We start from the raw sequence: 25,750 nt of genomic DNA, 5'->3' as shown, positions 1-25,750 counted from the left end.
CCACACACACCATAGGTTTGTAAGCATAAAGCATTTATGTTTGCCAGATCCTTCAGAGTTGCTACTTAAATACCCCTAGCAGCATGCTATTAATTCATTCGCTCATTCATTAATTGCATTTATATCCCACCTGTCCTCCAAGGGACTCAAGGTGGTGTATATAGTCGTCTCCCCCCCCCCCCCATTTTATCCTCACAACAACCCTGTGTGTTAAGATAGGCTGTGAGGCTGTGACTGGCCCAAGCTCACTCATTGTTGTTTAGTCGTTTAGTCGTGTCCGACTCTTCGTGACCCCATGGACCAGAGCACGCCAGGCACTTCTGTCTTCCACTGCCTCCCACAGTTTAGTCAAACTCATGCTGGTCGCTTTGAGAACACTATCCAACCATCTCGTCCTCTGTCGTCCCCTTCTCCTTGTGCCCTCCATCTTTCCCAACATCAGGGTCTTTCCCAGGGAGTCTTCTCTTCTCATGAGGTGGCCAAAGTATTGGAGTCTCAGCTTCACGATCTGTCCTTCCAGTGAGCACTCAGGGCTGATTTCCTTCAGAATGGATAGGTTGGATCTTCTTGCAGTCCATGGGACTCTCAAGAGTCTCCTCCAACACCATAATTCAAAAGCATCAATTCTTTGGCGATCAGCCTTCTTTATGGTCCAGCTCTCACTTCCATACATCACTACTGGGAAAACCATGGCTTTAACAATACGGACCTTTGTTGGCAAAGGTCCTGGGATACCAGGACCTGGGATACCAGGGTTTTAACCCCCCCCCAAGCTCACTTGGGGTGTGTGTGTTAAAACCCTGGGATCCCAAGTCCTAATACAAAAGTTTAACCACTACACTACCCTGACCCTCGTAGAGCAGAGGTTTTCCAAAGTGTGCTAGTTCCAGGTTGTGGAGCTCCATCACATGAAGTTTATTTATTTAAAGATGGGTTTGTTGCACTAGGGCAACAGAGTGCTTTAATCCACTTTAATTTCTCAGTATTTCTAGCATGCCTTTGAATCCCTGTTGCAAAAATACATCTAGAGGTGACCTCTATGCACTTTGAAAAGCATGTTCTTAGGGGCCTGCTATTCAAAGGGCAGGAGGGGAAGGCAAAAATCTTCTCCACTAAAACAAAAATCACACTTGGGCATGCTTAAAAGTTGATATTTGGACTGTGGCCAATATGTCTGCTTTCCACCTTAGGAGGCTAAGTGCCATCTTTTTGGTTATGCTCTGTGAGAAATAACTTGGAATGGCAATATCCTATCAGTCCTTCTTAAGTAGTAATAGAACACTGGGGAAACTGGAGTTGGAAAAAGTACTTTGAAAGTGCTTTAATTTGCAAATTCCCCGTGGCCTGTAGCGCATGAACCCTTGGCACAAATGTGTTCTTTTTCAAGTACAGTTTACAGCAGAGGACGAGAAATTGCATCACACTTTTCTCATCTCTTCTCAGATTTCCTTAGGATCGCTGATTGCAACACTCCAGGCTATTGTGTTGCTCTGGGTGGCTGAGTGCAAATGATCATTTACAGAAATGAGAGCTATTCCAGAGTTGAACCATAAACTGGTTTACTTTTAATCACAAACCCTGAGGTACCCGTGGGCTCCAGCTGAGGGATAGGACCATGGGGTTCAGGCTTTTTATTCTCTGCTACATTAAAAAGAGTAGACTAAGAGGTTTGTTTTTTAAAAAAAATATAAAAAGGGCTGTATAATCCTGGGCATTTGGTCAGCACTGATGATTGGACACACACGGATAAACATCATCTGGAGGGCACCATGTTGGCGATTACTGACCTATGTTAGTAGATCTCCATCAATGCAAGGCGCCTTGTGCTAGCAGACAGACAAGTGTTGGATGGAACTCATAGTTTAAACAGATAATAGGGGTAGATAAACAACCTTGTCAAGAGCATTCTACAACAAGGGGGCCACCACCGAGAAGAAGGTGATATATTCAAAGAAATAATAATAATAACAATAATAAATTTTATCTATATCCTGCCCTCCCCAGCCGAAGCCGGGCTCAGGGCGGCTAACAACAATAGAATAGTACAGCATTCTAAAATCATTTCATTATAAAATTAATTCAAATCAAATTGATGGCAACCACTGGGCTAGAGTTCTGTGAAGATTGCCAAAGGAGGGAGTCAGGCTGTGCCCTGACCAAAGGCCTGGTGGAACAGCTCTGTCTTGCAGGCCCTGCGGAAAGATGCCAAGTCCCGCAGGGCCCTAGTCTCTTGTGACAGAGCGTTCCACCAAATCGGGGCCATAGCCGAAAAAGCCCTGGCTCTAGTTGAGGCCAGCCTAACCTCTCTGTGGCCTGGGACCTTCAAGATGTTTTTATTTGAAGATCGTAAGCTCCTCTGTGGGACATACCAGGAGAGGACGAGGGTCCTAGGCCATATAGGGCTTTAAAGGTTAAAACCAGCACCTTAAACCTGATCCTGTACTCCACCGGGAGCCAGTGCAGCTGGTATAGCACCGGGTGAATGTGATCTCACAGCAAGGACCCCGTAAAGAGTCTCGCCGTGGCATTCTGCACCCGCTGGAGTTTCTGGGTCAGTCTCAAGGGCAGCCCCACGTAGAGCGAGTTACAATAATCCAGTCTGGAGGTGACCGTCGCGTGGATCACAGTGGCTAGGTCAGGGCAAGAGAGGTAAGGAGCCAACTGCTTAGCTTGGCGGAGATGGAAAAATGCCGCCTTTGTTGTAGCTGCAATCTGTGCCTCCATGGAAAGGGAGGTGTCGAAGATTACACCCAAACTCTTAATGGACAGTGCTGGCATTAATTGCACCCCCACAAGAGATGGGAGTCCCCCCCCCCAAGTCATTCAAAGCACTCTATATGGAAATGCAGGCAACTCCCCATTTACATGGGGGTTGAATCCCAAGGCAAGTTACAAGTCGTGTATATTTGAAACACTATTGGAAAAATCTGCAAACACCTTCTAAACCTCTGGAAAGCCTTGGAAAACTCTTTAAAAATACCAGCAGCACTTATGTACTGAGTTGAATAGGATCCAAAAGGCAGTAGTCTGATTGGTCCTAGAACAATAGGATTCAGAATGCAGCAGTCTGATTGGTCCTAGAACAATAGGGTCCAGAATGCAGCAGTCTGATTGGTCCACAGGAGCCACCCAATCCAGCTCCAGGTGGAAGTGAATCTGCAACCAGATTGGTCTACAGGTGAATCCCGGAATTAGCCAATCACGTGGGGCCCATTGTGTAAATAATGTATATAAAGCAGACATTCTGGGGGAACTTCCATTCCTCCTCACCACTATAAGCTGAATAAAGAGCATGAAATCCACTCTCGACTTCGAGTATATTTCAACTTACCAGATACCAAACTCCGCCACAATCGCTCCCTTCAAACTCCCAACTCTCCACAGGCCTCAATGGTCAGTGCAAGGGCTCCTGGGATTGTATTTGCAAAGGTTCATTGGATTTCTGTTTTCATGACTCCCCCCCGCCTTTCTATTTTTAAAGTCACTTCCTGGTTCAGCATGATGTGCGTGTGCCTGGCCACGCGTCAGTTGGATGTGTGTACTTTGGTTGTTGCCCGTATTGGGGGCACTGTGCTGTTCTTAGAGTTTTCTCAGAGATTTCCCAGTCATTTTGAACTTGGTGCTACCTGGGCCCTTTTCACACTTCCCCCCACAAAACGGTCTGCATATTAAACAAGGTGGAGACAAAATAAGAGACAATATGGCAAAGGTGGACTTCCAGATGTTGCTGGACTTCCATCTCCCATCAGTTTTAGCTAGCACAGCGAACGATCTGGTTCTAGCAGCATGTGGAGGGCAGCACCATGAAAGCACGACACATAAGCAACCTTGAGGCTAAAGCTTATGACGGTTTATTTTAGTATCTTGTGGTAAGGAAGAACGTTAAGCGTTGAGGTGAAGGCCCGTATGTCCATAACAGAAGGGAGATTCAGCAGGGGAGAGGAGGGGAGGAATGTTAGTTCAGCTGTTTTGCCAAAGAAAGTCCCCTGAACGCTGTAGGTGCGTGAGAAATCCGTGTTCCCTTCCTGTTTGCCATAGCCAACCACCTGTGAATTCAAAGGCCAAGCAGTTACCAAAGCAGCAAACACCTGGGGCCTAAAAGTTCAAACAGAGTCTGGTCTCCTGCAAGCACAATCCCAACATCATGTTAATTATGTCATTTCTGACAGGCTTCCTATCAACCGATGATACGTGAACAAACTGTAGGCACGCTTTTGCATATGACAAACTTGGCCCAAACATCTGGGTTACTGCAAAATGATTTCCTGGTGTACAAATTCAGTAAGCATAAAGCAAGCTTGCAAGGGAGATGGGGGCATAGCTTTGTTTTGGCAAACAGCGTTGCACATATAAACAGAAAGTTGCTGGTTGGGTAATATTGGGTGCTTGAAGTCAATTTGGAGATGAATGTATCGGATTTCACTTCAGATGGCAAGCACCACAGTGCAAAATCCCTAAAACTAACTCCACCTGCAAACTTTATCTAGTAATGTAGAACCCGAATAGTCAAAATTGTGCCCTCCAGGTGTGGCTCATCTACATGTCCAGTCGTCCCTCCACGCTGGCCACACTGGCTGGAGCTAATCATAGAATTGTAGAGTTGGAAGGGGACCCTGAGAATCATCTAGTCCAACCCTCTGCAATGCAGGAATATGCAGCTCCCCCACACAGGGATCCAACCTGCAACCTTGGCATTAACAGCACTATGCTCTACCAACTGAGCTATCTCAGTGCTTTTTAATGGGAGGTGAAGTCTGGCAACATCTAGAGGGAACCACTCGGCAAACCTTGAGATAGGAGGTTAAATGTAGAAACTTTAAAATTTGAGATTGACTTCTAATACACTGCAGACCTTATTGAGAGAAAAATGAAGATCTCATCACTTTTTTTTATTTAAGCCAATTAAACCCCCATGAAACAAACAAACAAACAAACAAACAAACAAACAAACAAACAGCTGAGAAGATAACAAACCTGTAAAAGTAAGGAGCATTTCCTTAATGAGTTCAGATGACTGCGGTTTTTAAGAAAGCCAAAGGTCATGAGATGGAAGAAACATTGATCAAATCTCAAAAATAACCAAATCAGTGTTGTACAGCTCTGACTGCAAACATAAGGATTTTGAGTAGGTAGTATGGAATATTTGTGGATTTTTATTTGTGTGCGTGATCATGGCATATGCGTCATAGCTCAGACAGAGCACACCTGCCTTCCATGCAGAAGAATCTTTGGCATCTCCAGGCAGGGTTAGGAGAGGCTCCTGTTTAAAATCCTGAAGCGCTGCTGCCAGCCAGTGTAGACAATGTCGAGCTAGATGGATCAAGGGTCTGACTTGGCATAAGGGATTTTCTTATGGTTCAGAGTGGTGGATTTTAGTGCGGTGTGTGTCTGTGTTAATGAGTTGCAATCTCTGTTCTTCTAAATATCCAAAGCAGAACCTACAGTACTAATCTCCCCATGCTTCCACAGGCAGGGAGACATGCGTCCTCCCCACAAGGGAAATGTGGAAGTTCTTCTTCTTCTGATATTACAAAACAGAAAGCATAAGTGTGAAATTGTGCAAGAGAACAGGAAGTACATCTCGTAATGATGCTTCCAGGTCACCTTGCCAGAGGCTGAAAGCTACAAAGGGGGCAAGATTCCATAAGTCTAGAATTACAGGTTCTGCTGTCAAGTGGTTAGCAGATGTTTCATTCTTAGTGTAACAGAAGAATGTGTGAGAGAAGGATTGACAGCAGGGGAGAGTGATGGAATGGTGGGTGGTGACTGAGTGACAGGCGGACCAAGACTTTGCCTAACAATGTCAGTTAGGGAGCTAGATAGTTGGACAAAGTTGAAGGAAGAGTGGGAAGAAGATGGAGAGTTATCAGAGACAATGAAGATGCATGTAAAAAGATGGGGAGTTAGGACAGGTGATAAAGAGGGATGTCAGGTATCTTATAACTGCTATTTGTTAGTTCTTTACCAAACAAGTTGCTCTTGATGTTCTATCCCACAAATACACATTTTCAATTCATGAATGTGTCCTAGATCTAGAGGACTTTAGATTAGACAGGGGAAGGCAATGTGGTCCCCTCCATTTCCCGTCAGAGCCAGTCAGCTTGGCTGATGGTCAAGGATGATGGAAGCTGTAGTTTAGCAACATCTGCAAGGCACCTGTTGGCTATCCCTGGGTTAGGGCATCGTCCCCTGTGCTGGCTTTGAATGACACAGACAAGTAAATAAAAGGAGAGTCTTCCTACTGCTTTCTGTAAATCAGTAGCACACAATAAGTTATTGAGGGAAGCCTGGACTCAAGGGCCCAAGGTATAATATGGACTAGAATGCCACTGTTACTATCCATCTATAGGCAAAAGCAAGAGAGGGACAATGGACGTTGCTCTTACCATTTCATAGTAAGCTACATTCCAGCCATGCAAAAGCCAGGGGTTTCTACAAGCACTCAAAGACACAAATGACTCTCCAACTAGGTAAGGCCACATTCTAGGTAATCCAAAGCATTCAAGGAAGACACGAAACAGGTTTGAGTGAGAAATGAGGCCTGTGGGGGGACGACTCCAAGGGCCAGACAGAGAAGCATTTGACCCCTCCCCCCGAACATCAGTTCCCCATCCCTGAGCTATATATATATAGCTGCTCTGTTCCAGTAACAAGAAGCCGAAAGCACCAGCCTGAAGATGACGAGTGAGACCTCGTCGAAACGTCGCCTAGACACCCCAACTTTTACATGGGAAGACACCCGAGGACACCAAAACCTGCATATATATATATATATATATATATATATATATATATATATATAGCATCCATTGGTACTCCCATATTTACATATCTATCCGCGAGAGAGCACACATACTCTGATTTCAGGTATACTCACATGGGTGCTAAGCACTCGTTTGTTCTTGCCCCTGAATCCTAGGAACCAGTCAAGCAAATGGGATTTTCTAAAGCTCTTCAGGGCTACAATCTATAAGCCATAAAAGAAAGAGAGCTTCTTAGGACAGATATACACTCCTTTGTGTCCTCCATCCAGCAAGCAAGAGGCATTATCAGACACATACCAGACAGGCAAAAAACTCTCAAGAAGGGTGCAAAGTAGGACTGAGGTCAAGGAGGAGGATTAGCTTGGCTGGAAAGGGCAAGAGAGAGAGACCCAGAGGACCACATTTTGGCCCCTGGAACTGAGGTTCCCCACCTAAAATGACCCAAAATGCAGATATTGCCCTAGGAGGAGTGTTTGGTGCATGAGCATTATAAATGAGCACCATTACATAAATTCCTCCATAGTTTCTTCTCCCTTTCCCCACAGTAGAGATACACCTTGAACCATATTATATGGGATAGTTTATCTTGCAGTCCTATGTCCATTGACTTGGAAAGAATGCCAATTGAAAGGCTTGATCTGGATGTATTAAGAAAAATATAAGGGATATGCTACACATCGGTTCGGCTGTTTAGATTCTCATTTTGGAATCCGCCCAGTGCAAGTGTTCCAACAGCCCCGTACACTCATCACAATGTATAAACTCACATTAGCAAGCTTAGCAGAACAGTCACCCCAGCTTGGGGCAGATGGGAGGCAAGCTACATGTGGATTCCTACAAGTGAGAGAAAATCTGACACCAATTTAAGAAATTTCCCCCCGTAACCACATTTTGGGATCTTGAAGATCTCAAGGCACAGCTGCCTCACACATGACAAACACTGAGAGAACATTCAAGTGGTAAACGAGCTGTTCATTTTCACTTGTGAAGAGCTGTGCGTTGATTTTTTTGCTTTGTTTTGCAAGAGCATAATTCAATTAGGAAGCCTAGATCTCAGGTCTCCCCTTTTGGCCTTGTCAGCACCATGTAGGCAATCACACACAGTCAGCCCAGTCCCACAAAGGCAATAACCCCCCCCCCCCCATTTTATGGACCAGGAGCAAAGCCACTTAACGATTACAACAAACAATTAACAAGAGACGAAGACGGGTAGCGTTTTACTATTTACTACCTCTCGGGCAAGTCTGTCAAACACGTACTGCTGAGTAAGCACTTCGTTCCAGTTCCTGTCCACCTCTTCCCCAAGATGGGCATCATCAGTTTGCTTAAGCTTTATGAGAGCTGAGACCTGTAAAACATGCGGCTCCTGTAGGAATGTCTCTGCTTTTGACAAAGTTCTGCTTCCAAAAAGCAAAACTTGCACGTTGCCATGAATGTTTGTTTCTCGTTCCAAGGCGTGCACTCCTTTTTATGCTCTGATCCAATGAACAGGCAAGCAAAATCTGTGCAGCAGTGGAGAGGCACAGAGCAACAGCAAAATTATGGTGTGGCAGCAATCTATTTGACCTTTATAGCTTAACTTAGGGCTTGTCCATTCTTCCGCTTGTCTCAGTGCTTTCCCCCAGGAAAACCTACACTTTAGCACTGAATTAGAGCAAACCAGGTGTGACATTAACATATGAGAGTGCTGGAGGTGAAATAGTTAAACAGGTTACCCAATCAGCACCCAGGGGGTGGAGTCAGAGGGACTATAAAACCAGCTCTGGGAGGGGCAAAGGGAGGAGTTTGTTGGGAGTTGGGTGGTTGGTTGGAGTGGGAGTGAATTGGGATAGAGTCTGTGGGTAGGTTGAGTTAGTGTAGCGAAATAAGCTGAGTCAGGAACAGTTAGGAGCTAGGAAGACAAGTAAATATCTGAGAGGTGGTTTAGTGAGTGAGAGCAGGCAGTGGAAGTTATAGGTCTGGATAGGCACCCCTCGTTTGTAATTGACCGATACCGTTTATGAAACCACACACTTGTTAAACTGCAATAAATAAACAGAAGTTTATGTTTCAATTTAACCCTGACTGGACGCAGTGTTGTACCAGGTAGGGCCTGGGTGGTGGCAGTGAGAAATAAAGTGGTGGCACCGGGGACCCTTTGTGATCGCCACACCAGGTATCCAGCAGATTGATGTTTGCTCTGATTCAGTGGTAAAGAGCAGGCTTTCCAAGGGAAAGTGGCAGGGGAAATGGAAAACAGCTCGGACCCAGGCATAGAAAGCAACTCGACAAGCAGATAACCTCTTGGATCCATGCTTCAAGACATGGGACAAGTGTTGTGTATATGATCCCTTGTTGGTTGCTGGCATCCATCTGTCTTGAGAGACAATGGAGTATGCCTCCGAGGGTGAAGTCAAACTGCTATGTTAGCAGCACCAAAGTGACCTCCCTAAGGTGCAAGCCTGGGCAGTGTGTCCAGAGGTCCTGGGCTGCCTAGATGACAATCCCCCACCTTGGCCTCACTTATGTGGGCAAAGGAAATCAGAGCAATACGTTTGGCACCAGCTTGGCTGCAGGAGTTGCTGAAGGAGGCGTACCATCCAACTGTCTTAGGGACTCCACTCCAGATTTGTGTAAGGCTTACTCCTTTGACTTATTTTCTCTTGAAGATGTCCCACAAGATGTCCAAGATAAATGCTCAGGTGCCTAAACCCGTCTGGATGCAACGCACAACGTAAAACAAACCACAAGTCTTACCTGAGCAGAGAATTCGTCCTCAGTTAATTTCCGGAGTTTTTCTTCAAAGTGCACAAAGAACTCTTCTATTTTTTTATCAACAAATTCAGTGCTAAAAGTTATCAAGGGCATAAGAAGTTTAGTTGTTATTGACCTAACCCCTTATGTGCCCACATGACCTCTTAGATCTGCGGAACTGGCACTTTTACAAGTGCCACATGATATATGTACATTCTGCAACAAATTGAGGGCATGGCAGGTGCCACTCTTGGGAACTCCCTTCCCATTGATAGCAGGCAGTTAACTGTCTTCACTCTATTGTTTATTTTACATGCCCGCTAGCAACATTTTCTTTTCTGTAAGTGCATAAGTTTTGCATGCCATATTAACATGTAGTTTTTTAGTCGGTAACATTTTTTTTTAAAAAAATAATGGCTTTAAAAAAATGTAACTTGTTTTTAATGTTTTCTTTTATTGGCATTTAAAAAGTTAATATTTTAGGTTGTCTTTTGTAAGACGTGTCTTTATTTTATTAAGTTATTTATATACCACTCAATAACTGAAGTTTCTATATGGTCCTTTGCTTTAGGAAGCAGTGCATGCATTATGTTAGAGGGGGGAAAATTTCACATAGGAATTCACAAAGATTGAATTCCGCAGCAAGCATCCCAAAAAGGAAGCAAAGGGACCAACAAGAAACCAGAGTGTCCTGAAGCTTTTGGTATATCATGCACCTGCTAAGCCTGGAGAGACTGAATCTGACAGGCCTCAAATGAAAAATAATAGTAGCACTTGTGTGGAATGTATTTCATTCAACAAAGGTAATATTTTACAGCTGGTTAATTAAGATAACAGTTTCTCTCAAGCAAACAATAGGGAACTCATTTGTTGCTTGAAGATTCATCTCAAATGCACTGCCCGAATATAAACATTCTCAGGTTCTTTATATTACCAGCAATGAGCATATTTTCACAGGCAAGAGCTTCATAAAAGAAAGAAAGAAAGCAACAGTGCTGGCTGGTGATCTTGGTTCAGCTAATTGATTAATTATGACAACTACTCAATTGAGATTTTAAAATGTAAGAATCATATTTACAGCACATAGAAGAAACAGGTGTTTTAAATTCTGGGGGTGGCAGCTGTACGCATTTGGAAACTGAAACTTGGGTTTTAACACGCTGCAATAAGACCAGGACAGGCAATCAAGCAGGGAGGTTGTGGAATCCAGGATTTTGTTTTTCTAGCTTTGTTGCTTGAAAAACACTGGGTCCTTTAGGTTAGATTCAGACTTTGCCTTTCTATGCCATGGAAGGCTGCTTCCACTGAAGGTACAGGAGGCAATATTTGCTTATTAATTCCCCACCATTAAGTCTGAGCTCTTCTACATTTGTTTCAAAGCAACATACGAAATAAAGGATTTTATTAACTATATAGTCTTATAAAGTCTACCTTTATTAAAGGTAAAGGGAACCCTGACCATTAGGTCCAGTCGTGACCGACTCTGGGGTTGCGGTGCTCATCTCGCTTTATTGGCTGAGGGAGCTGGCGTACAGCTTCCGGGTCATGTGGCCAGCATGACTAAGCCGCTTCTGGACAACCAGAGCAGCGCATGGAAACGCCGTTTACCTTCCCGCCGGAGCGGTACCTATTTATCTACTTGTACTTTGATATGCTTTCGAACTGCTAGGTTGGCAGGAGCAGGGACCGAGCAACGGGAGCTCACGCCGTTGCGGGGATTCGAACCGCCAACCTTCTGATCGGCAAGTCCTAGGCTCTGTGGTTTAATCCACAGCACCACCCGCGTCCCTTCTACCTTTATTAGACAGCTCCCAATCCAGCTAAAGTCTGATGTGCTATTTAGGCAATTGGACTTACGTTAACCACAATGGCTGCATTGGACCAATAACACCTGAACTTAATAAGATACATATGAGTCTGATGTCCCCTCATGCAGCCATTTCACTGTTCCCATCACCTATCTGAACAAACAAGCCAGGATGTTTTCATTCTATCAGTCTTGAAAAATGGTTTGTGTGCCTGTTTGTTTTCTATAGGTCGGGCAACCTCTCGAGATATCATCACCAAGCTTGTCACAAGGACTCCTGAAGTGGTGTTTTGTTGTTGATGTTTGGGTGCTCACCACCAGTTTGAATCAAGATGGCGGACCCAAATGTCACTTTGTTGTGACATTGTCCGTTTCCTTGGCATAGGCACAGCCAGCCGAATCTTGAGATATCATGGCCAAACTCATTGTTCCTATAGTTTTTTGCGTGATTAATTGTACCTGCCTCCAGGCCACAGACAATTCATGTAGAAAAGCTTACACAAGGAAACACATAATGTATACTTAAGCAAATGCATCTTGCAAAAGACACTAAGATTCTCAAGCGCTTTGGAAGAGAGCAGTAGAAACATTATTAATGGGGAATTATGGGACATACAATGCACCTTGGCTGCATTTTATACTCTAAACATGTCATATCTGTTTTGGAAAAGTGCAGGCCTATGCAGAGCCCTAGAATGTTCAGAGCCCTAGGATGGAAACAATAATATTAAATTTAACTGCTCTTGAAAAAATATTAATAGGCGACTTACTTATATTTGGTTGCCTGTGTTGTTACGGTAACAGAGAAACCCAGGATCCCAGATGTGTTTCTTGTGGAAGGGTAGACATGGTAGCTTAAATCAAAGGAAAAGAATAACATTCCACAAGCACAAGTCATTTTATTCTGATCATTAACAAGTACTAACTAGTATATGGGAGCTATCCATCAAAACCGGTTCTCCCACATGCTCAATTAAAGTGCATGGAAGCAATACTTGGTAGATGGTTCAGATTGCATCATTAGAATTAGTGCTTTAAACCAGTGATTTCATTACTGCCTTTCAATGTGCCAGCTGCCTAAATGGAAGGCACATTTCAAGATTTGTTCTAACTATGTTGTACTTTTTTTCAGGCTAATTCTGTATGCCTTACCGTAACAGTTGTGACATTTGTGACTACAGCATGGCACCATATATTAAACTGTTTTGGGGATCTTGTGTTTGCATTGTGTCTGCACCCAAACTGAAATTACTGAACAGCTGGAGAGGCAGGACTTCAAAGGTTTTGGTCCCTGGTTCTTGGTAATGGTATCATGAGAAATTTCGCATGCAGACAAAACCTAGAACGGGCTGGAGTTGGCCCCTGAAGCATCTTTATTTAACTTCCTCCTGCCACTACTATTTCTTTAATACCAGATTTGAATGTAATAAAGGGTTAGCTCTCAGAGTCATCCATTGGAAGATGATATCCAGCATTACTCATATTTAGAGTAACTTTATTCCATAAATTTCAGCAGGTTTACTCTGATAATGACTAGGACATTACTCACAGAGCTTTTGGATGCAATATCATCCAAGTCTTCTTGTACTGTTGCCTAATGTGCATTTTGGAAAGGGCCACTGCTGATTTTCTTATTTGGGGCTTCTTTTTTTGCAAGCTCATTTACACTTCATTAGTGACTTTACAAGCACACATGGTGTATATCTGTAAAACCTTTATTGCTGGAATAATAGAATGATAGGGTCATCTCTAACTCCCTGGGGCTGGACTACAACTCCCATCATCCCTGGAGCTGATGGAAACTAGGGTCCAACAATATGTGCTGGATACCACATTAACCATCCCTGGGTTAGGGGATACCAGCTGTATTATAGAGCCTGAACATCTGAGTTTTGAATTTTTGACTGTCCCCCTTCCCTATGACTTGTCTGGACTGGTGAATGAGGGGGCCTCCAAGAATACAGAATTTGGTGACCCTTAACTTAAGCACATTCCATATTTCTATCTATTGTTAAATAGCAGGAAGAACTCAGAGAAATCAAGTACTCTGAAATTCTTGTATATGAAGTGATATTTACTGCAAAGCCTTTCTTCAGATGGCAAACTCACCCCAGGGTATTCTTTGTTCGCAAGAAGTCAAAGCATGGCTCCTCCATATGCATCTGAAACGGAACATTATATTTGCAGGGATATTTTCTTTGACCCAAGAAACAAATATTCGAAATACAAGAAACAATAAACCTCAACATGTGTGACTCTTCTCCCCTCCCTTTAAAAAGTTACCAGGTATTGAAAACTTACCTTGGCTGACACTCGTCATTTGAGAGTATAATAGGGTGCATTTAAAAATAAATGATTCCATCATCAAAGAGTTCACACAATATTTTATGCCACGCCTCCTTTTTGGCAGCCATATGATGCTGCAGCACAGTGAAGTACAATAAAGGAAAAGGGGAGGGAGGGAGACTTCCGGTCGGCGCCAGCGTTAATGGTGGTCCTTGCTTCGAGCTCCGAGGCAGGACTGCTCCGTGAGTTCGGGTCTGACCCGCTATGGCGAGCGGGGGACCCCTAAAATCACAGGCGCTGAAGCCTGTGAACAAGGAGATTTGGTGGGCACCTTTGCGCCCCCCGGTATCGTGAAAGAGCCTTTTTAAAGGCTCCGGAGCGGCATCGGGTGTGAGCGCGGTGCTGAGGATCGCAACCCAGCTCACGGAGCGAAGCCGCGTCGCCATTGACGGAGAGCGCCGATTCCTTCCTGAAACTACCGATTGGCAGCAACACCCATGAGTAAGAACGGCTAATAAAGGGAACGGGACTTTAAAAATTAAGAAGATTCGGCTGAAAACGGGATAGGCAAAAATTAAGGAAGTCTGCCTCCCGGAACTGCATGATTGACTGAGCAACGAAAAGAGTAAGCTGTGCTTAAAGGGAACGTATTTATGCTTTTCAACTCTGTTAAACCTGACATCGAAAGAGGACCTCCCCCCCAATGAGCAGGAGAGGGGGGGAAGAAAATTGACTTAATTTTATCTGCTTAAAGAAAGGAGTTTTGAACGGGAAACTTTCCACTGCCGATACCTCTGGCCAGGCTGCCGGAGCAGTGAGCGCCTGGAAGCGAACTGTCAAATTAGATTGTGGATACAAAGTAAGATTTATCTGAAATAAAACAACCGGGCTTTAGTGGACTAAAACTGTAACATCTTAAATTGCAACAAAGTAGGGTCTTTACTTGGACTTTCGCGTTTGGAACTTTGTATGGCTATTTCTTTCCCTGTTTCTTTGTTCCCGTACTGGATACAATGTACTCCCTCTAGAGGACTAAAAGAGAGACTGTTGTACTGAGGCAGAAATAGTGGGATTTTCCACTTGCAACTATTCCTGTGGGAACGACCTTGAGATATGAGCGGCCCACTGGATGAAATAGCAACAAGATCCAAAGCAAAGCAGGCTCAAAAGAAAAGAGGCTCTATATCAGGAGCCTTAGCCGCGCAGGAAAAAGCAACAACAGTATCAATGGATTCCATGACACAGGCTTTGCTCAGGATAAATGAATCTTTAGAAGCACTTACTAAGCAGTCTACAGAGAATTCCAAGAAACTGACAGAATTGACAACAAGACTGGATTTGAACACAACGACAATATCGTCTAATACAGATTCTATAAATCGTTTAATTCAAGAAAGTACAGAAACAAGGAGAATAGCCGAGAGCGCAAAGAGCACTGCCGAGGAAACTAAAGGGAAATTTGTTCCTATTGCAAAGAAAGTACATGAACATGATGCAGCCTTGGCCCTTATGGAACTGGAGAGGAAAGGTAAGAATCTGAAACTGAGATTGGTACCGGAGGAGGAAGAGGACAAGCTTGGGGAATTTCTTACAGATAAGTTCCAAGAATTTTGGAGTGATGAGTTAGAGGGAGAGGAAGATGAATTTGCAATAACTACAGCCTTCCGGATTGGCAGGAAGCAAGGAAAGAAACCAAGGGACTGTTTAATTACTTTGAGATCTAAGGAAGAAAGAGACAAAATATTGAACTTACATTTCCAGAAGGCACTGGTTATTAAAAACGCCCAAATACAGATTTTTAAAGATATTCCCAGATACTTTTTGGAGGTGAGAACACAATTCAAAGATTTAGTTGACTTATTGAAACAAAATAACATCCAATTTAGGTGGGAATTCCCACAAGGGCTGTCCTTCAACTTCAAAGGGAAGAAAATTAAAATAAAAACAATTCAAGATAAAGAACATTTTTTGGAGAGAAACTTTGAGGACTTTCAGAAAGGAACTGCGAGGGAGAGGGAAATACCGGACATTGCAAACCTATCGTTTGGATTGAACCCAGCACCGACCGACGAGGAACAGGAACTTGGAGCAGTCGGTGGGGAAAATACCCAGTAACAAAAATGTCCCTGCAACTTCTGAGTTGGAACTGCAATGGTCTAAACCATCCCCGAAAAAGAGATCAAGTGTTTCATATATTAAAGAAAGAACATTTAGACATAATCTGTTTGCAAGAAACCCATATTGCTAGGATACATAGAAAACTTTTGATAAATAAGAGATTAGGACTGGAATTTGTTTCCTCAGATAAAGTCAAGAAAAGAGGGGTGGTGATTTACGCCAAGGAAAAATGGGAACCAAAAATGATCTTTAAGGACGATGAAGGAAGATACCTGGCAGTAGAAATTCAAATCCAAGGAGAAAAGACTTTAATTGTAGGAGTTTATGCACCCAATGAGGGGAAGGCCGAGTTCTTCAAGAAGTTGCATGAGACTTTAATGGATTTTATGGACTTTAAAATCATTCTGATGGGCGACATGAATGGAGTTGTCTCCACAAATATGGACAAAGCACGAAGACAAGTAATATCTAAGGACGGGAGACTACCAAAGACTTTTTTCGAATTGACTGATACCATGGACTTGATTGATATTTGGAGAACAAGGAACCCTCTGGAAAGAGAGGGAACCTTCTTCTCTGAAGCAAAAATGACCTGGACCAGAATTGATCAAATCTGGATTTCTAGCAATCTGGCACCAAGAGTGAAAAAAACAGAAATCTGCACAAAAACCTGCTCCGACCACAATGCAGTAAAGATGGAAATGAAATTAACAACGGCTGGAACCTTCAGATGGAGAATGAACGACACCCTATTTAGAGATGAAGAAATTTACCAAAAGGCCCAAAAAATAGTGAAGGATTATTTTGAGATAAATTTGAGAACGGAGGTGGAAAAAAGAATAGTATGGGACGCAAGCAAGGCCGTGATGCGCGGTTTCTTAATTCAGCAGAACTCTATAAAGAGGAAAAAACAAAATGAGAGGAAGGAAAGGATATTGAAACAAATAAAAGAAGGAGAGAAGAAATTGAGATCTAAACCAAAGTCTCATGAGATTTTAAGAGAAATAAAATATTATCAGACACAATACATGGAAGTGACGAATCAAGAAATAGAATGGAAGATAAAGCAAATGAGGCAAAAGACATTTGAATCGGCAGATAAATGTGGGAAACTGCTGTCATGGCAACTGAAAAAGAGACAAAAGTTAAATACTGTGACATCCTTGGAAATAGATGGGAAACTTATTAACAAACCAAATGAGATAAGTAACTGTTTTCAAAGTTTCTTCAAAAAACTGTATGCACAAGGGCCTATAAACGAACAAGAAATAGAGGAATTCGTCAAAAAATATGGATTATCAAAGATTTCAGAACAAAACAAAAGGATTTTGAATGAAAAAATTACAGAACAAGAAATAGAGGGTGCCATCCAGAATATGAAATTGGGGAAATCACCAGGACCAGACGGTTTGACTGCGAAATATTACAAAGCTCTTAAGGAATGGTTAATACAACCATTGAAGGAAGTATGTAATCAAATATTAGAGGGGAAAAAGGCTCCCGAATCGTGGAAAGAAGCATTTATCTCACTTATACCGAAGACAGAAACTGAGAAACATCAAGTCAAGAACTACCGCCCTATATCACTCTTGAATGTGGACTACAAAATTTTTGCAGACGTTTTGGCAAAAAGATTTAAGAGAGTATTGGTAGAGGAGATTCATAAGAATCAAACAGGCTTTCTCCCAGGGAGACACATGTCGGATAATGTGAGGAATATTATAGACATTTTGGAGTTGCTGGAGGTGGACATTAACAGAAAGGCAGTTTTGATCTTTGTGGACGCGGAGAAAGCCTTTGACAACATTTCTTGGAATTTTATGAAGAAGACTCTCCATGGGATGGGGGTAGGCCAAGGGTTCGAAAACGGTATAGGTGCAGTATACTCTGAACAAAGAGCTAAACTAATTGTGAACAATGTGGTAATGGACGAAATACCAATAGAGAAAGGCACACGACAGGGATGTCCTATATCCCCTCTACTTTTTATATCTGTCCTGGAGGTTTTGTTAAATATGATTAGAAAGGACCAGCTGGTAAAAGGAATACAGGTCGGAGCTAAACAATACAAATTAAGGGCATTTGCAGATGATTTAGTGTTAACCTTGCAACAGCCAGAAGCTAGTACCAAAAGAGTTCTAGAATTAATTGAGATATTCGGCCAGGTAGCAGGATTTAAATTAAATAAACAGAAAACAAAGGTGTTGGAAAAAAATCTAACAAATGAAGAAAAAGATAGGTTTCAAAGTGAAACTGGGTTGGAAATAGCAAAAAAGGTTAAGTACCTGGGGGTAAATTTAACATCTAAAAATGTGAACTTATTTAAAGATAACTATGAAAAATGTTGGTCAGAAGTGAAAAAGGATCTAGATATATGGTCTAGGCTGAAACTTTCCTTGTTAGGCCGAATTGCTGTTATCAAGATGAATGTATTGCCGAGAATGTTGTTTTTGTTTCAGACGTTGCAGATCCTGGACAAAATGGACTGCTTCAAGAAGTGGCAGAAGGATATATCTAAATTTGTCTGGCAGGGCAAAAAGCCCAGAATAAAATTTAAGATTTTAACCGATGCGAAAGATAGAGGGGGCTTCGCCCTGCCAGACTTAAGACTTTATTATGAATCAGCAGCATTTTGCTGGTTGAAGCAATGGCTACTTCTGGAGGATACAGACATTTTGGACCTGGAGGGATATGACAATAGTTTTGGCTGGCATGCATATTTGTGGTATGACAAGGTAAAGGTGCACAAAAGCTTTAAAAACCATATTGTTAGGAAAGCACTGTATAATGTTTGGAATAGATATAAGGATTTATTGGAAAGCAAAACCCCCAGGTGGTTGTCACCAATGGAAGCTAAGGCAGTGAAAAAACTTAACATGGACTCTAATTGGCCTAAATATTGTGAAATTTTAGAACAAGATGGTGAAAAGTTGAAGCTTCAAAGTTTTGAGAAGCTAAAGCATAAAGTTCGAAAGTCCTTAAGTGGACATTTGCAAAGAAACCGGAGGCTTTTCTCTTGGGCATGGTCGGTCAACTGGTACCAAAGAGGGATAAGACATTTTTTATGTATGCAACCACAGCAGCAAGAATCCTGTTGGCAAAGTATTGGAAGACGCAAGAACTACCTACTCTGGAAGAATGGCAGACGAAGGTGACGGAATATATGGGACTGGCAGAGATGACCGGCAGAATCCGTGACCAGAGGAAAGAGACAGTGGAGGACTGGAGAAAATTTAAAATATATCTTAAAAACTACTGTAAAATTGTGGACTGATAAGATGTTAAGGGGTAAGAAACAAAGAATTACAGCTGTAAATGTTAAATCTTATGTAAATTTAAAAGAGACTTGATTAAAAATTGACCGAAGGGTTGCTTAAAAATTGGTAAAATAAGGATGTGGTGAAAGGAAGGTATGGGGAAGTCAAATTTTTGTGGTATGTTTTTGATGTATGTGGTTTGTTTTGTATTGTCTTTTGTATGTGTAAAAAATCAATAAAAATCTTTTTTTTTTAAAAAAAAGGGAAGACTTCAACCGGGGAGCTGTTGTAGGGGCTACCATACCCTGGATCCCATCAGGGCTTGGATTATTGTGGCAAACATCTACATGGTATGATGTAGGATGGTGTCCAAACCACAAAAGATGGGGAACAAACCACTGAGAACAAACACTTAATACACATTAAACATGAGAAAAGTGAAAAGTAAAGGTAAAGGTAAAGGGACCCCTGACCATTAGGTCCAGTCGTGACCGACTCTGGGGTTGCGGCGCTCATCTCGCTTTATCGGCCAAGGGAGCTGGCGTACAGCTTCTGGGTCATGTGGCCAGCATGACTAAGCCACTTCTGGCAAACCAGAGCAGCGCACGGAAACGCCGTTTACCTTCCAGCCGGAGTGGTACCTATTTATCTACTTGCACTTTGACGTGCGTTTGAACTGCTAGGTTGGCAGGAGCAGGGACCGAGCAACAGGAGCCCACCCCGTCGCGGGGATTGGAACCGCCGACCTTCTGATTGGCAAGTCCTAGGCTGTGTGGTTTAACCCACAGTGCCACACCAGTTTGTTTGTTTGTTTGTTTGTTTGTTTGTTTAGCAATTGACTCCAGATCTAGTCTCTAGAGTTTGTGAACTTAGTGTAAAACCTGGACTGGAGATGTTCCAGACTCTGGAGAACTGGAACACATAAAATGCAACTAGGTTCCCTTACATTACATCCCTCTTTTCTTGCCACTAAATGAAAACTCCCATTACCATCTTGCTAATTCAACAGACCTACTAAACAAACTGCACTTTACATTAGCTTGTTCCTGAACCTTGGGCATTGTGTTTACATAATCAACAACTGGACAGCATTCTGGGGAAGAAGAAAACGGGCATTCCAATGTGCAGTGGGCAAGGTCCGTCAATGACTAATATGAATGATACACCTTTTTGTGTTGCATTTATATTTCACACTTTTCAAAGGATACACCAAAAACCTGAAGGATACACATTAAGAAAAGCTTACCACAAGCAGTTCTGTGAGGGAGTATTCTTTTAAATTCTTTGCACCCGTCTTAAGCAAGAGAGAGAGAGAGAGAGAGAGAGAGAGAGAGAGAGAGAGAGAGAGAGAGAATGAATAAAACAGTCATTAACGGGTCTTCTTTATCACACACACAGCCCAACAGGACAATGACAATAATCCACCAACAGCATACAAATCAATATGGCTAACCTGATCCAAAACACCCACCCACCTCACTCACACACGGAAACAAAGATCACCACAGCCAATCACAAGCAAACAATCACACCCTAGGCCAACCCCAACCTCTCTCACCACCAAAGGAACACAAGTGAACAACACAAGCACGCTGACACCAAACTCTACATACATTAAACATAATAGAAACACCGCCACCCGACCCCACCCCCATCCATCTTCCCTCTCTCCACCCCCCCTTTATTTTTTCTTTTCTTTTCTTTTCTTTTCTTTTCTTTTCTTTTCTTTTCTTTTCTTTTCTTTTCTTCTCCCCCTAATGCCTCAACAAATGAAACGGATTTGTAAAAATGTTACATGAAAAAAATAAAAATACGAGGCACTACACTTCTGTAAAACAAGAAAATCCTTAATAAAATATTTAAAAATAAATAAATAATGCTTCTTCGATTTCTCTATGAACCTGAGAGCTCCATTCAAGTCTCTGAGTTGCCACAGGGAAAACTTAATAGCGAAGAATATCAGTAGTTTTCTAACTTCCTGTTTTTAGGGAGCCTTGCCATACCTACCCCCGTTTTTGCTAAAGAAGTCCTGTCACACAAAGTTGCCAGTCAACCTAGCTGACTTTTGTCCCACACAAACTGTGTGGTTTTGAATGCATTCTGGGGGACAGCTGGTCATGGCTGACAATCTATTTTTCATAGAAGCTTCTTTGTCATGACATTCTCCTCAATGAAAAATTCTGTCAAGTATCTGGGCCTCTTTTCCTAGAAACCCACGTTTCCTAGAAACAGGGCTTGACAATTACTTTCTTGGAACATTCTCCATGGATTTTCTATGGCATGAATGCCTGTTAGGACACAATTTGGTGTGGGGTGAGAATTTGAAGGAGCAGAGGTGCCTGGCAGTGCCAGCCCCACGTCTTGAAATGATGCGAGGGGCAACTAGTCATCCCCACCTTATATTGATCTGAAAGGAATAGGGTTGAAATTCAATGGATAAACCATCTCCTTTAATTTTCTTGCCTTTTAAGTTTAGGCAAGAGAATGTGGGTTAAATAGCAATTGTCTAGGTCAGAGGGTGGGGGTTAATCCTTCAGGGCTAATCAGTGGGTGGGGGTCAGGGCTGCATCCTGGTAGTGGGTGAGACCAGAGTAAAAATGGATGGGGCACCCCATTCCCTTTCTGCTACCTTTTTTTCCTTTTCTGCCACCCCCTCTCTCACCTTTTCTTACCCCATTCTCCTTGTATTCCCACATCCCTGAAATTAGTATGGTGGCCATATGCTGCTCCCTCTGCCCCAAAGTCAAGCTAGGCACTGCTATGTTTTAGAATAGCAAATAGTGGGGCTGGATTTCAGAACCCCACAGCTCAGACAGGGCCCCAAATGAGATATGCAAATGATGGGGGCAGTATTTAAATGCAACAGAAACATAATGCAAATGGGGAGAAAATGGAATCAATTATGAAAGTGAATATCAATCCTATTTGCTGGACTGGTTTCCATTCTGGACATAGGACAAATAAGCAAACACCAGCAATTTCTGCTCCTTTTCCCAGTCAGGATTCCCCACCATCCCTAATGAATACAAAACCCAACATAAAGGCAGCAATCCTTTAACAGTTTCTGGGGAGTAAGTCCCATAGAACTCAATGGAGCTTACTTCTCAGTAGTAGCACTCAGGATGCACTGTAATAGGTCCGAGTCTACGATACCTGGTAGTAGACCGTCACATCAGAGTTTGGATCGCCTGCATGAAGGGATTTCACTTTACACAGAATGTGAGTGTTTGGCAGTTCTATCACCCGGAACTGAATAGGGCATGGGTGTATGAGAGGAACAAACTGTAATTTTCTGAAAAGAGAGAGGGGCAAAATGAAAGAGGAGCCACCGTTTCCCATCTTCATCATATGAACATATTTGTGAAGGAAGTAATCATCACAGATATGTTCATATTCACACTTGTACTTTCTACCTATACGATGCACACCAGTACTTAGCCTTAGGTGTACCCTGAAGTGGTAGACTGCTCCCATGAATAGCCAGTGTTTGCCTCTTGACCTTTATCTCTTCCTGACCTGGGCACAGATACTTGAACTTCAGCAGATTTGCACCAAATATAAATTACCAATACTCTGGAAACAGCTAAGCTTGACTACTACAAAGAGTTACATAGATGTTTGGAGACCAGCACTGTTGAGACACAACCCTGATGGGATGGCAATAAGAGTGTTCCTGTTCAAGTTTTGTTTGCTTGTTTGTGGAGTGCAACTTACGTGTGTTGAAATGTCTGAGGCTACTTCTTAGTAAGAGGAACGTATGGTGCATGTGTATTGGCAGATGTGTGAGAGTGGAATAGGATGACCAATATTAAATGAGTAGCAAGTACTGTATGATTTGAGGACGAATGACTCAAGCATGACTGTGAAAGTTCTGCTCCCCCACTTTTTAAAAAAAATTAATCACAACTTCCTGTGCGATCCAAACCTGACAAACTGTGGTTAATATCACTGTGGTTTTTTGAAAAAAAGCCCAATTTCATTTTGTACTTTAAGAAGTTGGTTTGTTTGAACAAATTATATTTAAGAGTAATCACTGCTTACATTTGAGATGTAACAATTAGGTGTAGTTAATCTAGAACAGGAGAGGGACCCTCCAATTTTCTTCTCATGGCTGCACTGAAGAAGGAGAAGCATGAGAGCCTGCAGTTCACTGCAGCTCATCTTTGTAATGCTAAAATGTGGTTTATTGTTACATCCAAACCATGACAATATATTTCATTCTTTTAAAAAAATTAGGAGGAAAATCAAGGATGGATGTTAATAGCCCAAAGATGGAAAGTACAAGATATACCAACGATTCAGGAGTGGCAGGCAAAGTTGACAGAATATGCAGAACTTGCCAAACTGTCAGGGAGGATCCGGGACCAGGGAGATCAAAGATACCAAAATAACTGGAGTAAATTTATTGAATATTTAAAGAAGAATTGTAAAGAGGTCAAGACACTAGCAGGATTGGCATAATACCTCCAATGTATAATAGTACTAATATGAGAATGATGTGCGTGATGGAAAGAGGATAAATATACCAGTTGTGGGGAGGGAGGGGGGTCACGACTCGGCAGAGTCAAAGGGAATGTATGGTGCTATTACAGTTTGTTGGAAAAGAATATGTAAGGAAAACAATAAAAATTCACTTGGGGAAGGATGGATGTTAATAAACATTTTATAGCATTCAGCAATGCTCATCAAAATGCAGTTTTCATTTAATAATAAACTGGGTGTTCAAAACAAAGAAACCTGACCAAATGCATCCCTCTTCCCTCTCTCAGAACCCTATGTATATTTCTTAATAGTAAGAATCAAACCAGGATACTCACCCAGCAATATAATTCATAAAGTCCTTTGCTTCCTAGGACATAAGGATAAAAGATCAAACATTATTGAAATGAATGGGGCTATTTTCCAAATACGTACACAATATAAACGGAACAAGGCATTTTTGCATTCATGGAAATCATATTTAGTGTTCAACAACTATGTCTATTTTCTTTGCTTCCATTGCAGGCAGAACCCAAATTTCAGCTTTCCAACTCCATACTCACATTGCTCAGAAAGTTTCCTTGGACAAGTCCCTCTACCCACAGTTTTGATTTGAAAGCTGTCACAAATGCTTGTAGATCTTCTATGGTAACGCCACTACTAATAGTTTGATATTTTTCTACTAAAGACCACCTGCCATGCTCCAGAATCGAGAGTCGGAGATCTCTGTAAGATGCATCAGTAAATGTACGTTAATTTATTTTTTCACCATCTTGGACTTTTAGTACCCCTAAAATGGCAACACTCAGAATAATTGGAAATGCAGCCTCAGCTAATTAAAATATATCAAAATAACAAATGCAAGAGGGATTGGTGACATAATTTTGCTGTGTAGCCTCCCTACACTCCCAAGACAGTAATGAGGAACCTGTGGCCCTTCATATGTAGTTGGTCTCCCAAGTCCCATCAACCCCAACTGCCATGGCTAAAGGACATGTTTTCCTCACTCCCTTCTTTGTTAGATGGCCATAGGAACCTGTGTCTGGCAGTGTTGCAGCTCTGGGGTGGCAGGCTAGGCAGATCCTTCCTGTTTTTCACAACTCCTTATGAGATCCTGCACGAGGCTGAGGGGTCTTTTAAAAATGGTGACATGAGCAGTCATTTAATGCTTGGCAATCATTTTGATTCTTGCAAGTGGAAAATCAACACAAGACTCATATCAATCTGATCTTAGACTTATTCTTGGCTATATGTGAAAGTTTCTTTAGCAAAGCCGATTTTCTACCACTGAGCCTTTGCATGTAGTCTCCCTGCAGACACTCACTTTGCCAGCGAATCTGTTTTGAGGAGATTGTTAAAATATGTCTTTTTTAGCTGTTCAATGATCATCTGGAAAGCTGAAGGCGAGACACTGAGGTTAGATAAGTGATCAATGATCAGTTGAAAGAGCAACTGCAAAGAAAAAGGAAAATTTGACCAAATGAAGAGATACGTGGCACATGAATGTTTACTCAGAAGTATGACATGCTAGTTCTGTGGGGATTGTCTTCAGGTAAGTGGGCACACCATTGTAACCTAACAGACACCTCATGTTGTGTCATTGGCTATTCTCACCATTCTATAGTCAGACAAAACCCTCAACAGAAGGACCAGTCATGTCAGACAGAAACTCCCCAGATCATCCAGGAACCCATCATTTTTCATCCATCTCTGAGGGCAGAACCTTTTAATGGGTCTCCCAGCCTTGAACAGTGGAGTGAATGAATCTTTATTGCTAAAAGCTATACACTGTGGAGTGGAGTAGCTACATTCAGCTCAAATGTCATGAGGGAATGGATGGCCAATGGCAATGGATGTACAGTGATGCCCCCTCCAATCAATGGAGTATTACTAATCAGTTCTGTGGCAAAGATCAGGTCGAGGATGCACCCATGCATGTGTGTGGGACCACTGATATACTGAGAAAGCCCCCCATGGCTGTCATGGAGGCCCTGAAGTCCTGAGCTGGCCCATTTGAGGCAGCCTTGATGTGAATGCTGAAGTCCCCTAACATCACAATGAAAGGGTTCTCCAACACCACATCTAAGAGGACCCCCACCAGCTTAATTAGGGAGACTATAGCACAGCTGGATAGACGCTACACTAACAACATCCCTGTTCTGGCTCTCTGGACAAACATCACAAATAATCCTTCAACCTCAGACACAGAGTAGATATGATACCATAAGGACTACAGGAAGGACACCTTATTCTTTCACCTTATTTAAGCTGCCCAGTATGATGAAGACATTACCATGTGCATGTTC

At 42.4% G+C, this 25,750-nt stretch overlaps 1 protein-coding gene across 3 annotated transcripts in view; it reads right to left on the bottom strand.

The window, feature by feature from the left end:
• Positions 1 to 3,851: 3,851 nt before the first annotated feature.
• Positions 3,852 to 25,750, bottom strand: part of LOC114601355 (nardilysin-like) — a 49,074-nt gene continuing 27,175 nt past the window's right edge. For all 3 annotated transcript variants that reach the window (XM_028738564.2, XM_077933638.1, XM_077933639.1), the window contains 11 exons: positions 24,769 to 24,896; positions 24,008 to 24,170; positions 23,783 to 23,814; positions 22,119 to 22,257; positions 20,212 to 20,259; positions 13,414 to 13,466; positions 12,075 to 12,158; positions 9,501 to 9,591; positions 7,996 to 8,112; positions 6,878 to 6,967; positions 3,852 to 4,046 (listed from right to left, as the gene is read on the bottom strand). In XM_028738564.2, the coding sequence (XP_028594397.2) occupies positions 3,852 to 4,046; positions 6,878 to 6,967; positions 7,996 to 8,112; positions 9,501 to 9,591; positions 12,075 to 12,158; positions 13,414 to 13,466; positions 20,212 to 20,259; positions 22,119 to 22,257; positions 23,783 to 23,814; positions 24,008 to 24,170; positions 24,769 to 24,896 (1,140 nt within the window). The remainder of the gene's footprint in view (positions 4,047 to 6,877; positions 6,968 to 7,995; positions 8,113 to 9,500; positions 9,592 to 12,074; positions 12,159 to 13,413; positions 13,467 to 20,211; positions 20,260 to 22,118; positions 22,258 to 23,782; positions 23,815 to 24,007; positions 24,171 to 24,768; positions 24,897 to 25,750) is intronic.

This window comes from Podarcis muralis, chromosome 8 (genome assembly GCF_964188315.1).
Source record: "Podarcis muralis chromosome 8, rPodMur119.hap1.1, whole genome shotgun sequence".
Taxonomy (NCBI): domain Eukaryota; kingdom Metazoa; phylum Chordata; class Lepidosauria; order Squamata; family Lacertidae; genus Podarcis; species Podarcis muralis.
This window is presented reverse-complemented; position numbering and strand designations above follow the sequence as displayed.